Source organism: Solanum tuberosum, unplaced genomic scaffold (genome assembly GCF_000226075.1).
Source record: "Solanum tuberosum cultivar DM 1-3 516 R44 unplaced genomic scaffold, SolTub_3.0 scf00629, whole genome shotgun sequence".
Lineage (NCBI taxonomy): Eukaryota > Viridiplantae > Streptophyta > Magnoliopsida > Solanales > Solanaceae > Solanum > Solanum tuberosum.
The window spans coordinates 40,785-57,122 of record NW_006239549.1 but is presented as its reverse complement, the minus strand read 5'-3'; the positions used below and the strand labels follow the sequence as shown (position 1 = coordinate 57,122).

Sequence of the window (16,338 nt, the reverse complement as noted above, 5' to 3'; positions counted from 1 at the left end):
AATACTTCTCATCTCAAGACTGTTCGACTTATAATGTTCATGCGGAATTATGAGCATGAACTACTCAACTCAAGGACTTAAAGATACTTTTCATCTCAAGACTGTTCGACTTATAATGTTCATGCGGAATTATGAGCATGAACTACTCAACTCAAGGACTTAAAGATACTTTTCATCTCAAGACTGTTCGACTTATAATGTTCATGCGGAATTATGAGCATGAACTACTCAACTCAAGGACTTAAAGATACTTTTCATCTCAAGACTGTTCGACTTATAATATTCATGCGGAATTATGAGCATGAAATATTCAACTCAAGGACTCAAAGATACTTCTTATCTCAAGACTGTTCGACTTATAATGTTCATGCGGAATTATGAGCATGAACTACTCAACTCAAGGACTTAAAGATACTTTTCATCTCAAGACTGTTCGACTTATAATATTCATACGGAATTATGAGCATGAAATATTCAACTCAAGGACTCAAAGATACTTCTTATCTCAAGACTGTTCGACTTATAATGTTCATGCGGAATTATGAGCATGAACTACTCAACTCAAGGACTTAAAGATACTTTTCATCTCAAGACTGTTCGACTTATAATGTTCATGCGGAATTATGAGCATGAACTACTCAACTCAAGGACTTAAAGATACTTTTCATCTCAAGACTGTTCGACTTATAATGTTCATGCGGAATTATGAGCATGAACTACTCAACTCAATGACTCAAGGATACTTCTCATCTCAAGACTGTTCAACTTATAATATTCATGCGGAATTATGAGCATGAAATATTCAACTCAAGGACTCAAAGATACTTCTCAAAAGGGATTAGGAACTCAACACTTAAAGGCTTAGAACTTGAAGATACCACTTTTCTGAAATATGCTCAACTTACGAAGTTCATGCGAAATTATGGGCATGAACCAACTCGACTCGATGGTCTACATAACTATATGGAACACATGTATACGACTCTTCTTATTCTCTGACTTACTTCCTCAAAACTTAGTTCAAATCGATAGTTGATCTCAAAGGATTCACAATTGAACTCTACTCTTAATTCTCTCTTGAATGTGAATTATGAATTCAAGAGTTATAGTTCATGATAAGAAAGATCTCATGATGACAAGGTAGACTCATAAATACATTATTCTCACTCTCATACTCACTTGCTCGAGTCTTGAAACAAGTTATTAGAATTTGTAGAAGACTCATCAAAAAGGACTTATAGGACTTTCTTAGAATGTTCGAAAGAATTCTCAAAACTCAACTCTTAACTCTACCTTGAATTTGAATTATGGATTCAAGGTTGTGCTTTGTGATAAGAAAGATCTCATGATGTTTAGGATTTATTTTAGATAGTTAAACATGAGAAACGGTAGAAAAACACTGTCTAGGGAGCAAGTCCGTGACGCGGAGTTGCATTAAAATCTTTGGTCGTGAAATAAAATTTTGAGACAGAGGAGTCCGCGTCCTAACCGCGACGCGGAGAAAATTTTTGGTCACTGGGGGAGCAAGTCCGCGACGCGGACTTGCGTGCCAAAATTTGCTCGACTTTTCCTTCTTCGTTTTCTAACCCCAATTCGCCTAAATTCAATTCTCTTTCTCAATCCCTCTTTAGATTTAGATACCCAGCACATGAACACAAAAAACTACTCATAAACAACTCTAAAATCGACATGATTTCATCAAGAACTCAATAATGTCATCAAAACTCAAGAACTAAAGCCAATATCAAGAACATAATTCAAGAACATCATACTTTCAACTTTCTAGAACGAACTTAACGCTGAAATTAACATGATTGGCGTGTGGGTGAACAAACCCAACACTATGGAAGCTTACATACCTGAAAGAACATCCTCTTGAAGAACTTGAAGGAAAAATCTAGAAAGAAGAACCCTAGCCTTAGCTCTTGAATTTCTAGAGCGTAGAATCTTTGGAGTGAATGAGAGGGTTTTGATTGAAGAAAATCTGATTTTCTACACGTTTAGGGCAATTTAGATGACCTCCTAAGGGTTTTTAGGACTAAAATACCCTTAAAGAAATAATTAAAACGAGCTGGGAGTCGGAATAATTTTCCACCAGGCAGTGAGGTCCGTATTGGCTCCGCGTCACGGAGCTGCTGCCAGGTTTGCGCGACGTTGGTAAATCAGTCATAACTTCTTACTCAGAGCTCGGAATTGAGCAAACTCGGTGGCGTTGGAAAGAGGACTCGAAGAGCTTTAATTTTCTATCTTGAAGCTCACCTAACTCATCTTGTACTAAGAGTTATGGTCGTTTGAAGTTGACCCAAAACTTAAGAAAAACTTAGGAATGACTTGAATGAACTCTCTTTAGTTCTTCTTGAAACTTAAGGTGCTACATCTAGTGATCTTAACACTCACGAAAAATTAAATTCCTTGGAAAAATCTCACTCACTAATAAGAATGATTCGAGTCTTAGCTCAAAGATTTTCTGGGGTGTTACAAAAATCCACTAGTTGGATTTCCTCTTCTATATTCTGTTCTTTACACCAAAAACCTAGTGAAGTAATAACTTTCCACTTAATCTTCAAAATAGAGGATTCTCTTCCTTCAAAGATCCTCTGGTTCCTCTCCTTCCAAATGGTCCACCAGATGCAGGTTGGGACTGTCGTCCACCATCTTTTTTGGCTTTTGCTTCCTCCTCTTCTGATCCAACAGCTAAGCAAATCTGCAGTATGTTCAGGCATGATCCAGTTGATTCCAGCAATGGAAGTGAACATAGCCCAAACTTGTGTCGTTACTTTGCAATGCATGAAAAGGTGTTTGTTGGTTTCTAGTGCCTCCTCTGGCATCTAGATGCTATGATGGACCCCCTTTTTTGCAATGCCTCATGTGTCAAGCATGCTTTCCTAGCTACTAGCCAAGTGAAGCATTTCACTTTATTAGGAGCCACACTCTTCCATATAGTATTCCAAGATCCAGTTGACCTGCCTGCAGCAACACTCAGTCCCCTTTTGTATACCCTGTTAACAGTGAAAATTCCATCATTGTGGTGCCTCCAAATGAGTTTGTCTGAGTCTGTATTAGTGCCCGGGAAGTTTCCTATTAGTTTTAGAAAATCTACTACCCATGGTATTTCCCAATCATTTAGGGGTCTTCTGAAAGTCAGGTTCCACCCTTGAGGGGACCACATTTCTTGTATACTGCATCCAGTATTCAAGCTTATTAAGAACAGTCTAGGAAAAAGGGAGTGAAGTGTGCCATGACCACACCAGTCCTCTTCCCAAAAAAGTATCTTGTCTCCCCTACCAACTCTAACTTTAGTGTTTAGCTTGAGAGTCATCCATAGATTCCTGATAGATTTCCAAACCCCAACCCCATATGTATTAGTCACTTTATTAGTGCACCACTGCCCCTCCGGACCATACTTATGAAGGATAATCTCCCTCCACAAGGACTGATTTTCTTGAGTAAATCTCCATAGCCATTTGATAAGTAAACTCTTATTATGAAGCTTTAGGTTCCTCACTCCTAGACCTCCAAAACTCTTGCTTTGCTGAACTGCGCTCCATTTTACCAGGTTGAAACTTTTCTCAATCTTGCTTCCTTGCCATAAGAAATCCCTCCTCAACTTGTCTAAGATTTCCACCACCTCACCGGGGATGGGAAATAAAGACATTACATATGTTGGCAGAGAATCTAGGACTGCATTGATCAAAACAACTCTACCTCCCATGGAAAGGTATTGTGATTTCCAAAGAGCTAGTCTTTTTTCTGTTTGCTCTATTATTCCATCCCGTATATTCACAGCTTTGTGATTAGCACCCAATGGCATTCCCAAATAAATTGTGGGCAACTCCTCTATCCTGCACCTCAAAATATCTGCCAGAGACTGAATTTGTTGCACCTCTTTCACTGGAAAAATATTGCTTTTCCTCCAGTTAATCTTCAACCCAGAGCAAGCTTCAAAGATCACCAGTATCACCCTTAGGTAGCAAATTTGTTCTTGTTCAGCTTCGCAGAAAACCACAGTGTCATCAGCATATAATAAGTGAGTCACCTCCATGATTTCATTGTTTCTTACCCTAGTTATGAATGAGTTTATCAATAATATACAAAATGGGATTCAATGGAGTATGTTATTTGCAGAAGTTATTGTTTTAATCGCCGAAAACCCTAAACTAGCGAAGTCAAACCAAAAGTTTGAACCATGGAGAAGCACTCAAGAGAGTAATGGTCTTAGGAAAAGTAGAAGTAAGCAAAAATCATATAGACTACAAGTTAGCCAACACAAGAAGAAAGGAGTGAGATGACTATATGCAGTCAATTCATCTAGATGAAGTTGCACGACAGAATTAAAATAGGTTCACTGGAATGGAGAAATGTTAAGGCTGTGCTATGCGTTCAGAGGATACCTACCAAAGTAAAAGGTAAGTTCTCCAGAATGTTTGTGAAATCTGTAATTTTATATGGACGCAATGTTTGGCCTCCAAGGCTCAACATGTCCACAAAATGAATACAATTGTTAGTGGAACACTTACATTGGGTCCTCATCCTGGGTTCACTAACAACAGATCTGGTGTTTGTTAGTGGAACACTTACATTGGGTCCTCATCCTGGGTTCACTAACAACAGGTCTGGTGTTTGTTAGTTGAACACTTACATTGCTGTCCTCATCCTGGGTTCACTAACAACAGGTCTGGTGTTTGACAAGAATCCTTTTAGTTCGGGTAGAAATTATATTTTGATGCACAAATAAGTACATGGTTTAGAGGATCACTAGTCTTTTGATAACCCCATTAGGACAAATTATTGGGTATAGAATGAAACAGGACAAATAGAGCTGAGTGGTTACTGAGGATCCATCTTACCAGCCCCAACTAATTTGGAAAGAGGAGTAACAGTAGTTATGGTACAATTGTTTTCCTCACTCTAGACTTTTGCAGGTCAGTCAATACATAATAGGAGGTCTTGAAAGATCCAGAGAAGGCCTTACTGAGGCTGCTGCCTTAAGGGAAAAACACTTGCTGGGAACTAGTGTTAGCCGAAGAGTTGCTGCAGCAGCTGCTTCTGCTGTAATTATTCCAGTCTTTTCTTTTTATCTTAAGTTTTGTACTTTGTATAACATCTAATTATTAAAGAGCGACCAGCTGTCTTGTTATATGATTGGTTTTATATAGGCAGAAAATGCAGCTGCTGCTGGCGAAAGCAGTTTCAAATCTTTCATGGCATCTGTGCAACGTTGTGGAAGCAGTGTGGCTATTTTGCAGCAAGTGGGTTGGTTTGATACCAGTGGAGTCAATTCAAATTTATGTAGATGTAGCTTTAACTCAATTGCACTTAACTCCTGGTTTTCTTTAGTATTTTGTGAACTCCATATCGCGGCGTTTACTTCCTGTGGATGGTGCTCATGCTGCTTCCAGTGAAGAAATGGCAACAGCTATGTCACGTGCAGAGAGTGTTGCTTGTAAGGGGCTTCAACAGTGCATTGAAACTGTCATAGCAGAGGTTTGATTTAGAATATTTATTCTTCTGTATAGGCCTGATAAGTGCTATACGTGGGACACTTATCCTCCCTAGGCAAAATATCTCATTGGTCACTTTTACCAACTACTTTATGTTTTCCAACTCTTTCATCTGTCCTCTAAAACCAAACATTTTGTTTGATATCATGTTTCCCCTTTGACTGCTTTCAGGTAGAAAGGCTACTGTCAACTGAACAAAAGGCAACAGATTATCGATCACCTGATGATGGCATTATCCCTGACCATCGTCCAACAAGTGCTTGTGCATGGTGAATCCCTATATTAATTAGAAGATGCACATATGTTAGTCTGTGACTCTGATATTTCTCTGTTTTATAGAAAGATGTATTCTTGAAACTTCAAGAACATATCCAAGTATGTTCAGTTGATCTTGTGATTGCTTTCCTCTCTATATCTGGCGTAGTATCTTTTAAGATCCTTGGAATTTATGTCGTTTTCGGCAATCATTTAATTTCATTTTACTAGTATACTAATATTATCTCCATAACCAGTGCTGTTGCATACCTTTCCCGTGTGCTTGAATCGGCATTCACTGGACTGGAAGGGCTTAACAAACAAGCCTTCCTGACTGAACTGGTATGTTACTGTTCTTATTGCTGCGACTACTATTATTTTTCGTCCAACACCTTGATGCTGGAAATCTTCTCTTAAGTATCTTTTTCCCAAGAAAGGTTGAGTGTGTTATATATAGCACCAAGAAAGTGCTACCAAAAGTATTTACAATCGACACAAAGAAACGCATCGCTTCCTATTCTTAAAGGGATTCTATCAGATCTATTACTTTTCTTTTATATCTGTTAGGCAAAGTTATCTTCTTGTAATTTCCCGGGTTAATGCTGTTGCTAGACGCACGACAACTGATCCTTGACCCAATCGGTCATTTTTATAGTTTCAGAGAGTGTTCTGTTTCTGGTAATTGTTCGGTAGCTTGTTCGAAATTTCATAATCAACTGAACTACCTTTACACATGTCCTAGCCTGTAACTCTCAAAAATCACCAATTAATAAAACCACCCATGAAATTGATCTGCTAAGAATATACACATGGTTGGTTTGTGCATGCACACATTTGTTGTGCAAATGGTAGGAAGAAATTGAAACTTAGCTCTGCATCCATTTTAGTGCTATGTATTTCTGTTGTGTCTGATAATTCAGCCGTGTCTAAATTAGCTGCAACCTTTTTGATTCTGTATTTAGTTTTCTTTGCCAGAATTTCTTATATTGATACTATGTTTGTCTATTTTAAAAATGTTCTTGTAGGGGAGTCGCTTGCACAAGGGGTTGCTTAACCATTGGCAAAAGTTCACTTTTAATCCTAGGTAATTCCTTTCTCTTGTTCATTCGATTTAGTAGCTGTAGTAGTAGTAGTAGTAGTTTCTAGGTATATCAAGGTCCGACTGGTACAGGTATTGCAGCAATTGCCACATCATTTATGTCTAATTCTGACATTATTGTGGTATATAATGGTAGGCATATAAGCGAGAAAAGACCTAATTTTGTTGAACAAGCAAGGACTTGGCCTTCTTCCTCTATGGATATGGCAATTTAACACACAGCGGATCAGTTAGAAGGGAGAACAAATCGATCACACGTCCTCTTACTTTCTCACAAGTGAAGCCTTTGACCTTAATAAGCCTAAGCCTTCATATCCAAAACTGAAAAATCATTTTCTTTGTGGTCAAATTGCAGGAAAGATAGATTCCTGAGAGCATTGCAAGTATAAACAAACATAAAATTATTGGTTTTTGCACCAGATCATAAAACTAAAGTTACTTTTAGTTAAATGTTAGCATATTCGTGAGAAAGTTATGACAAGACTTATTTGTGTTAGATTACATGAAATATGGATTCATGTGAGCAGTACATATATATGGAAAACATAAAAGGCTTGATGTTAGCACTAGAGCATAAAATCAAATGTACTTTGAGTTATATGCACTCTGATAATTGGGGACCATCAAGTTTTTCATCTGAAGGGATAGCACAAGCATAAAGTTCTTGTACTTTCAAGAAGTAAAAGTCTTTGACTGAGGAGATAGTAAAGCAAGGCAATGTTTTAGAATATGAAGAAAGTCGTTTGGATAAATTTTGCTAAGTTCAAGAAATTGTCAAACACTGTGATATTGTAACGACCAATGGAATGATGAGATTGCTAAAAGCATGAATAGAATTCTTCTGGAGAGAGTATGGTGTGTATACACTTCCAAATGCTGGGCTGAGGCAGTCTCTATCACATGTTTTTTATGGGTTAAATGTTCACCATTGACCGCTATGGAGCTTAAGACTGGCTTGGCAAGCTTGCTGATTATTCAAACGTAGAGATTTTCGATTGTCCTGAATATGTGCATGCCAATGTAGGAGAATAAAAAGTCAAAAGTGTATTTTCTTGGTTATGCATTCAAGGTAAAAGTATCTAAGTTGTGATGTCCCAATCCTGAATCATTAAACTGTCATCAGCATAGATGTTCCTTTTGGCATATGGGTGCTGTCATATTTTATGGCCATTATTTCTTGACTCAATCTTCAGTGAAAAATGGTGGCCTCTTTCAGGAAGGAATCCTCCTGATAAATTGATGATTTCCTGTTCATGTATTAGCATCAATCAAGTATTGATCAAGAGAGAGTTGCATCAAGTCTTCAATAAAGATATCAAACAGTTGCGTCAAGGACATTGAGAGTGATAAAGAGAAAATATTAGAGAATTAAGTTGTTGATGCTCGGATTGATCAACAGGAATAGAGGCCGGACTTCGATCTGTTAGATATTATGGCCCATTGGTTCAGTGTGTGAATTGTGTTTGTATCTACTGCACAGGACGTCACAATTAGAGTGAATGTTGATTTAGAAGGGGTCACATACTCTGATACATCAAGTTATAAACAGATCAGTAATGTCATGAAAAGAACAAGAAAGAAAGGAAACAGATGTCTCAAAGAAGACAATATACATAATGTGTGACGAGGAGATGTGTTTCTTCTATCTAAGAGCTTCTGTCTCCTTGAGTTGGTGAGGATGCGTATTATGTATCTATAGGAGGATCTGGTCCATATTCTTGAGTCTCCTCAAAGTAATGCTATGGCGATATCTCATTGGATATTGAGGGAGGAGGAGCCTCCAGGTGCTAGCATGCAGAGGTGAATCCAGTATTTAAACATGATATATTCGACCTTTTAGATTTTTAAGGCTTAACTCATTATACTTTTAAAAATATGAGTTTGGATTTAGTTATTTTTCAATTTTAGAATGCTCTCATTCATAGATCTATGTTTAACGTCAAAAATATTAGGCTTGGATGAACTCCTTGCCTAAGAGTTGCATCTGCTACTGTGTACATGGTAATTATGGTGCAAATAGAGGCGGACCTAGGATTTGAAAACTACGAGGACACCGTTATCTTAACACAGATGCTATCAAAACTTCCACGGACGACTGAGGGATAATGTTGTGTCGGACTGGTCACAGATGGCGGAGCAGTGGAGAAAGTACAAGTATATAGGTCAAATGGGATTTATAATAATAATTAAACTTTAACGCTATTGCAACACCTAAGAGTGATAGCTGGTCAAGGGTGTTAAAACGTATTAATTGTCCCGCGTTCGATTCTCTATTCAATCATTTGCGCTTACTTTTTTCCTAAACGGAAAAGATGCAAAGCGAATGTTTGTCATGCATATTGTTATAAGCCATTTAAATTAAAACAACAAAAAAAAATCTAATGGAAATAACAAGTGTTATTTATGATTTGATCGGGTGTCACAGCTAATGGAGCACCAACTTGAACCAGTGCCATGAATTCACCTGAGAGTGAACTGGCCTAAATCATGTTTGTCATGCTTATTGTTAACTTGATTGATTCATATAACTTGTGACATGTTAAGACCTATAGTCTACTTAGTTTATTTTATATTAAGAAAATGCAAGGTCTTAAAAAATTCAAGTATGAAATTTGTTTTGAAACTAAGCATGCTAAAAACTTACATACTTGGGTTCTTAGAGTAGTATCTGAGTTGTTAATTAGTTCTTATTGATTTTTGATACTTGAAACAAGCAATGAACCAGAAGTGACGAATTGTGTTATGTCACATTTATAGGTGTTTTTTCTAGATATGTAAAAGTATATTTGTTGAGAAAAATATATGAAGCCTTGACATAATTTTAATATTTAAATTTGTATGTTACATACAAAAATGAAAACCTTATGAACTGCGAAAAAGTTATCCCCCTTATTTTGAAATATTTGAAAGTGTGGGGGTATAACATCTAAGGTTATGCTAATATGATCCTAAAGAAAAGAATTATTGGGTCTAAAAACTTTTTATTGTGTCTATTGAGTGTGCTATATAAATTTGTATGTAGCATACAAAAATGAAAACCTTATGAATTGCGAAAAAGTTATCCCACTTATTTTGAAATATTTGAAAGTGTGGTGGTATAACGCTAAGGTTATGCTAATATGATACTAAAGAAAGGAATCGTTGGGTCTAAAAATAATTTATTGTGTCTATTGAGTGTGCTAAGAATAGTGCTGCATACTGAATTCTTTTGTTAGGGATAATTACGCAGATTATCTTCCCATAAACTTTACTTACCATCTATTTAGCCCAACTTATACAAATTAGGGGAAATGGTCGTTCAACCATAATATTTACCCAAAAAATGGTCAGACACAACCTCTCTTCTTCTTCATCCTCCCTCCTCTTTCTTCTTTTTATTCTTCTTCTTGCTTCCTTCTTCTTCTTCTTCTTCCTCTTCTTCGTTTCTTCTCTATTTCCTTTAAAATTTGACGTACTGCAAACATGAACCGTTTCGAGCGAAAGAATTTATCAAAAGACTTGAAACATCGAGAGGATTTCATATCTAAAATTTCGGATTGTTTAGAAGAGATTTTGAGTTGATCGGGATTGAGTAGTAAGTGCATACTTTATATTCAGTTTTTTGAGTGTATCATAATATATAGTCCGTGCATAGCTAAGCTATATTCAACTTTTTGAGTGTACCATAATGTATAGTCAGTGTATACTTTCTTTGACTTTTGGTTATTTTTTTTGTAAATAAAAACATGGATATATTTGTTATAAACTAATTAGTTTATTGTATATATTTGAAACTATCCCTTCTTGCTATTGATAATGATGTGATTGAGCACAACATTAAAGTTGAAAAGAAAAATTATTAAGTTCTTTAGAACTGAAAATATATCATATGACCTTGTTTAAAATTATTTGAGGACAAAGATTAGAAAAAAAATTGATAATGATTGTTACACTTCTATTGTTGATAATATTGGTATTAAATAAATTGGACTTCCCGCTGCACTAGAAGGATATAGTGATGCTAATTGATATTTATTCAGTTGAGACAAAGTCCATGAGTGATTAAATGTTTACCCTTAGTGGGGATGTCATACTATGAATCTGAATTTGCTATTTGGGAGTTGGTTACTTATGAGGCTAAGCGGTTAGGAGACCTCTTAGTGACTATTCCAATTGGAATGTAACCAACATATTAATTTTGTGTCTACATTATGGTAGTCCATGCTGTAGCGAAAAATATTTTTTTTTGTGGCAAAACTGAACACATTTATTTGAGATATAATGTGATAAAGTAGCTACTATGGATGAATTATTTACGTAAGTTATGTGTAGTCAGGAGTGAATATGATCAATTCACATACTAAAAGAAACATCAAGGGGAGTGAGACTTCGGTCAATATGAGAAGATCAACAATGTTGATAACCCACCCCGTGTGATTGGAGATTTCATGAATTAGGTTCATATGGATAATAACAAGTCATTAGATGATCAAGTATGCACTATGAAATTATGTCCCTCCTATGATGTGTGAATATAGTACAATACGGCAAGGCTAAGTTAGGCTGAGTTAAACTCTTAATGAAATTCATATCCTTTTTAGATGGTGTATTGATCCGTAGAATACAATTGATAATTAGACATATATAAGAGTTGAATCATGCAGAGGCGTATGCAGGATTTCGGAAGGATGGGTGCATTATTACGAGAAAATGCATCTAAGATATAAATTTGACCGGTTTGATCTTTAGGATCTTAATATGAATTGTTAAATTTTAAAAATTATAGGTCCAAAATATATAATACTACTAGTTTTAAATTTTAATATATTCATTTGATTTAATTATATAAAAGTTTTATGCTAAATATTTTAGGAATTTCCAATGTAACACACTTGAAAATTTTGAAAGATTAAAGCAAAACAACAAAAGAAAAATTAGTTGAAATGCCAAAAGTGTTATTGATAACCACTTGAAGAGGTGTTATTCAAAATAAGAAGATAAATATAAGACTTAAATTTCTATCCTCACTTAGAGAGGTGCACCAAATCATCATCGTATTATTATATTACACTTTAAATGTGGGTTCACACATCTATATTTAAATATTTTTTAGAAAATATAACACTACTATATATGATCTAGAGAGGGGAGCATGCGTTCACGTGAACCCATGGAACCCCCTCTAGATACGCCCCTGGAGTGATGTCGCTCCTATGAAATTGTGACAAATTTCTAGAGAACTCATGGATACCGGGATAACTCATGGCCTTTTACTGCAAAATTGCGATAACGACAAAGTTTGTGCAAGTATGATGTGATAGAATAAGATCTCTAGGCTTACAAAAGAATTCTTGACTCATAAAAGTTCTAAACTTCACCAATTGTTCCATCAGTCCCTATCTTGTTTTATCCAGGTCTGGTTCACAGTCTACAAACACTAGAATCGACACATTGTACTAATATGTGAAACTCCAACAAAATATCTTATTGTATTTCTTGATATTATTTTTGAGATATATGGAAAATTGTTAGATAAAACAATTATTTTACTATCTCAAAGAATATTTAGAGCAGAAATTTATTTGGTCAAATATCATTACTTCTCTTTACTGCCAATGTCCCATCCCAACATCTCTTTTCTTTAAGGCAAATTGCCTTAATGGCCTTAATATTTTGTGTCCGTTGGCATAAGTTCATTTCTATATATATGTTGCTATAATTCTAATGTGGAGTGTGGAAAATAGAGAGCAATTCTTTCTCTTCTTCTTTTATTTTTCTCGGATTTTATATTATTTAATCTTGTTAGTTTCTGGCTCCTAATTTTATACTAGAAGAGTTTGTTGAATCCTGAGGGATACACCTACACCGGGTGAAATAAACCTTTAGGACGGTGTCATTGTCACGCCTCAAGCTTTAAAAGAATTTTCTGTAGTGTTTGTGATTTAGTATTTTCCATAAGATCTCCAACAGAAAGCACTCCGGATTGAAACCAGTGTCTATCAATGGTTAGAGAAACATATAACGTAAAACTTTGTGCTTGGTATCTGGTTTGACATTTAGGTAAATTCCCTTATTTGTAATGCACTTCTGTTGAAAGTTGCTTCATCTACTGAAAATTCTCTCTTGACTTTTGCAGTGGAGGCTTGCGTTTGAAGCGTGACATAACAGAATATGGAGAGTTTGTTCGTAGTTTCAATGCCCCTCCGGTTGATGAGAAGTTTGAACAACTTGGAATGTAAGTTGCAAGGTTTCTCGAAATTTTAGGCCTCATACAAAATATATTTTCCTCTAATGTATCCTGTTTTGACTTTTGCTTCAGCATAGCGAATGTGTTTATTGTTGCTCCTGAAAGTCTAGGCCCGTTGTTTGAGGGAACTCCAAGCATTAAGAAAGATGCTCAAAGGTAACTAAGATGTTTACATATTCATGTTCCTTTTTTGTGTTATGAATGGGTTCAAGTGAAAGGTCCACTACAGTTTTTTTAATAACCAAATTTTTTCTTTCTGAATAGTTATGTAACAAAAGGTTGAATGACTTCTATATTGTTTATCGTTGTCTGCCTGTACAAGTTTAAGGCGGACAGTTTTCTGAATTCTTTCTTTTTTCTGCAAACTCAGGTTTATTCAACTCCGTGATGATTACAAGAATGCAAAACTTGCATCAAAGCTCAGCTCCTTGTGGAGTTAGCTTAGTTGGATCAGAAATTACATCCTGAAGATAAGAAATCCGTTTCTGCTGGTAACCTAGATAGATATGGCAAAGCTCTTCCATCTCATATTGGATCTTTTTATTTTTGAGCTTGAAAATATGGGGAAGTTCAGTTAATTTTAAGGTAGTTCATCCTAATTCTAAGTCTTCTTTCGAGCTTACGTTTGGTGATTCTTCAGTCTCCCTTTGCTGGATATACTTTTGAAACCGGCAAAATTTAACTTGACTTTTGCTAGATGTGCCTGTTGCTATATTGTTAATGATCGACGAGAAAGATAAAAAAAATTCTTGGTATAAAGAGGTATCCTTTTTTCCTGTGTGGAAACTCTTTGCACTTACCAAAAAATATGCATTCTTCACACCTAGTAAGATGGATAGCTAGTAGTTATTACTTATAAGGGAAAATTGTACATAATGGCAAACTATTAATTCAAATTAAATGGTATAATCACACTTTGATTTAATTGTGTCCTGTAGCAAATTGTTTGCCAGCGCCTCTCTCTCTCAAACTCTCACTCGCCACTCTCCTCTCTCGCTCACTCTCTCTGTGCTCGCCTCTCTCGCTTTATACACAGCAGTGTATAAATTGTGTTTCTGTTTGTATAAAGCGAGAGAAAATTGTATATACACATGCAAATACATATATATTCGTCCTATACACTTATAATTATACAATAAAAATATTCCCCTGCCCAGTTTTATGCTTGTATAATGTATAATTTATGTTTGTCAACGATTTATACAAACGAGAGACTAACAACAATTTATACAAATGACCTGCCAGCGAAATTATACAATTTTGAAGAGGAGCCAACGAATTATACAATTGCTTCTTTTTGTATATATGTATAGCGAATTATACATATATATGTTTGCTATGGAGCACAATTATGCAAACTTTGCTATAGCATACAAATATGATTTTTTTGTTTGCTATATGTGAAAGTTTCTCTACTTATAATGGGTCGTACAGTGGTTCCCTTGCTTATTATGGATCGGGAAGTGTTAGAAACTTCAGACAAAAGCCTCTCTGTGTTCCCTTCTTTTGCTTCTCCTTCCTCTTCAGTTGCATGCACATAAGCAGGCTAAGTTTGTACAGTACCTACCATCACATTCTTCATGTCTCCTTCATAATGAAAGGTTTCAAATGCAAGAGTAATTTTCTGTATTTATGCCTTCTTTATGAAACATTCTTTTTAATTACATGTCAATAAATACATAAAACTTGTATATTATTGATATGAAATCGACTTTAGACGTATATCTATGAAGTTTAGTCTTGACAAATTGACTTTAGGGATAAGGGTCTGAAAAATATTCCAACTTTAGTCGGATTTGTTGTTGCGATACTAAACTTTCATAAGGACCTATTACCTCCCTAGATTATTTAATACCGTATTTTAAACATATATATTTGCCCACATGGACATAAAAAATAATGCAAAATTATAAATAGTAATGTGTCCATGTGGGCACATATATATCTTTAAAATACACTATTAAATAGTTCAGGGGGTAAAAAATACGGTATTAAATAGTTTAGGGAGGTAATAGGTCCTTATGAAAATTTAGTATCGCAACAGCAAATTCGACCAAAGTTGGGGTATTTTTCAGACCCTTATCCCTTGACTTTACATTGTTTACCTTCTGACTTCATTAGATCTGTGTATGTCCTACTTTTTTCAAATTACGCTACTAAAATTATATTGAATATGTTATTATTGTTATTTGAGGAATTGAAATTTATAAGGTATTAATGAATTATTTTAAAAGGAGGGTACCTATTGACTGGTTGTAATTTATCAACAAAAGTTAATGCTTTTTGCGTAGGGCGTTTTGATTGCTTCGTTTAGCAAATGATTTTGGATTCTTAAAGTCATTGCACATAAGTAGACACGTACATGATCGGTTGGGTTGGAATTTTCCAATATCAATCAAATAATTATTATCGTATTTTAAAATTTATAAACCAAATCAAACTAATAAAATTTGGATTTTTCAATCTCAGGATTTTTCGAGTTTTCAATTTTTTTTGGGTTTTTCCTGATAATATATTCATACAAACATATAATGAATATATCGATTTTATTGAGACATTCGGGAATCTGAGAATCTAAAGTAAGGTATGAACGATACAAAAGCGATGAAATTGGTATTGGAGAAAATATTTCGTTTGTGAATTTGAAATCAGCAATTGTAGCTGAATTAGAAAGTGATGAATTGAGAAAAAAACTAGGCATAAGATACATCTTAAAAGGTTAATTCTGATACATGACTAAACACACATAATACAAAGTTGATACATGAATTATGATCCATAATCATATGTATTGTGTCATCTTTGTATTAAGTGTGTTTAGTCATGTATTCGATACATAACAATGGATATTGTATGTATCAGGTAAAAATTGATCAATTGAGGAAAAAAAAAATAGACATCAAATACATTGTAGAAGATAACCTGGATACATGACTAAACACACCTAATACAAATGTGATACATGAATTTTGATACATAACTATATGTATTGTGTAAGCTTTGTATCTGATACATAAGAGTGGGTATTGTATGTATCGGTTACTAAAATATAATGAAAGTTAGCATGATTATGTATTTGATACATAACAGTAAATAGGATTGTATGTATCATCTAGTTTAAAATAATTGAGGTTATGTATCAACGGTAACATTTGTACCTTGTACACAAATAAAGTTATAATGTATCTTATAGTTGAAACATAAATATGATACATAAGTAAACACACGAATATCAAACAAATACATTAGAAATTTGA

At 35.0% G+C, this 16,338-nt stretch overlaps 1 protein-coding gene across 1 annotated transcript in view; it reads left to right on the top strand.

Moving 5' to 3' along the window:
- Positions 1-13,802, top strand: part of LOC102598940 (exocyst complex component SEC10-like) — a 24,047-nt gene extending 10,245 nt beyond the window's left edge. The window contains exons 17-25 of the mRNA XM_006366324.2: positions 4,923-5,051; positions 5,157-5,249; positions 5,338-5,484; positions 5,673-5,770; positions 6,014-6,098; positions 6,782-6,840; positions 12,971-13,069; positions 13,154-13,237; positions 13,452-13,802. Coding sequence (XP_006366386.1) covers positions 4,923-5,051; positions 5,157-5,249; positions 5,338-5,484; positions 5,673-5,770; positions 6,014-6,098; positions 6,782-6,840; positions 12,971-13,069; positions 13,154-13,237; positions 13,452-13,521 — 864 coding nt within the window. The 3' untranslated portion in view covers positions 13,522-13,802. The remainder of the gene's footprint in view (positions 1-4,922; positions 5,052-5,156; positions 5,250-5,337; positions 5,485-5,672; positions 5,771-6,013; positions 6,099-6,781; positions 6,841-12,970; positions 13,070-13,153; positions 13,238-13,451) is intronic.
- The last annotated feature ends 2,536 nt before the right edge of the window (positions 13,803-16,338 follow it).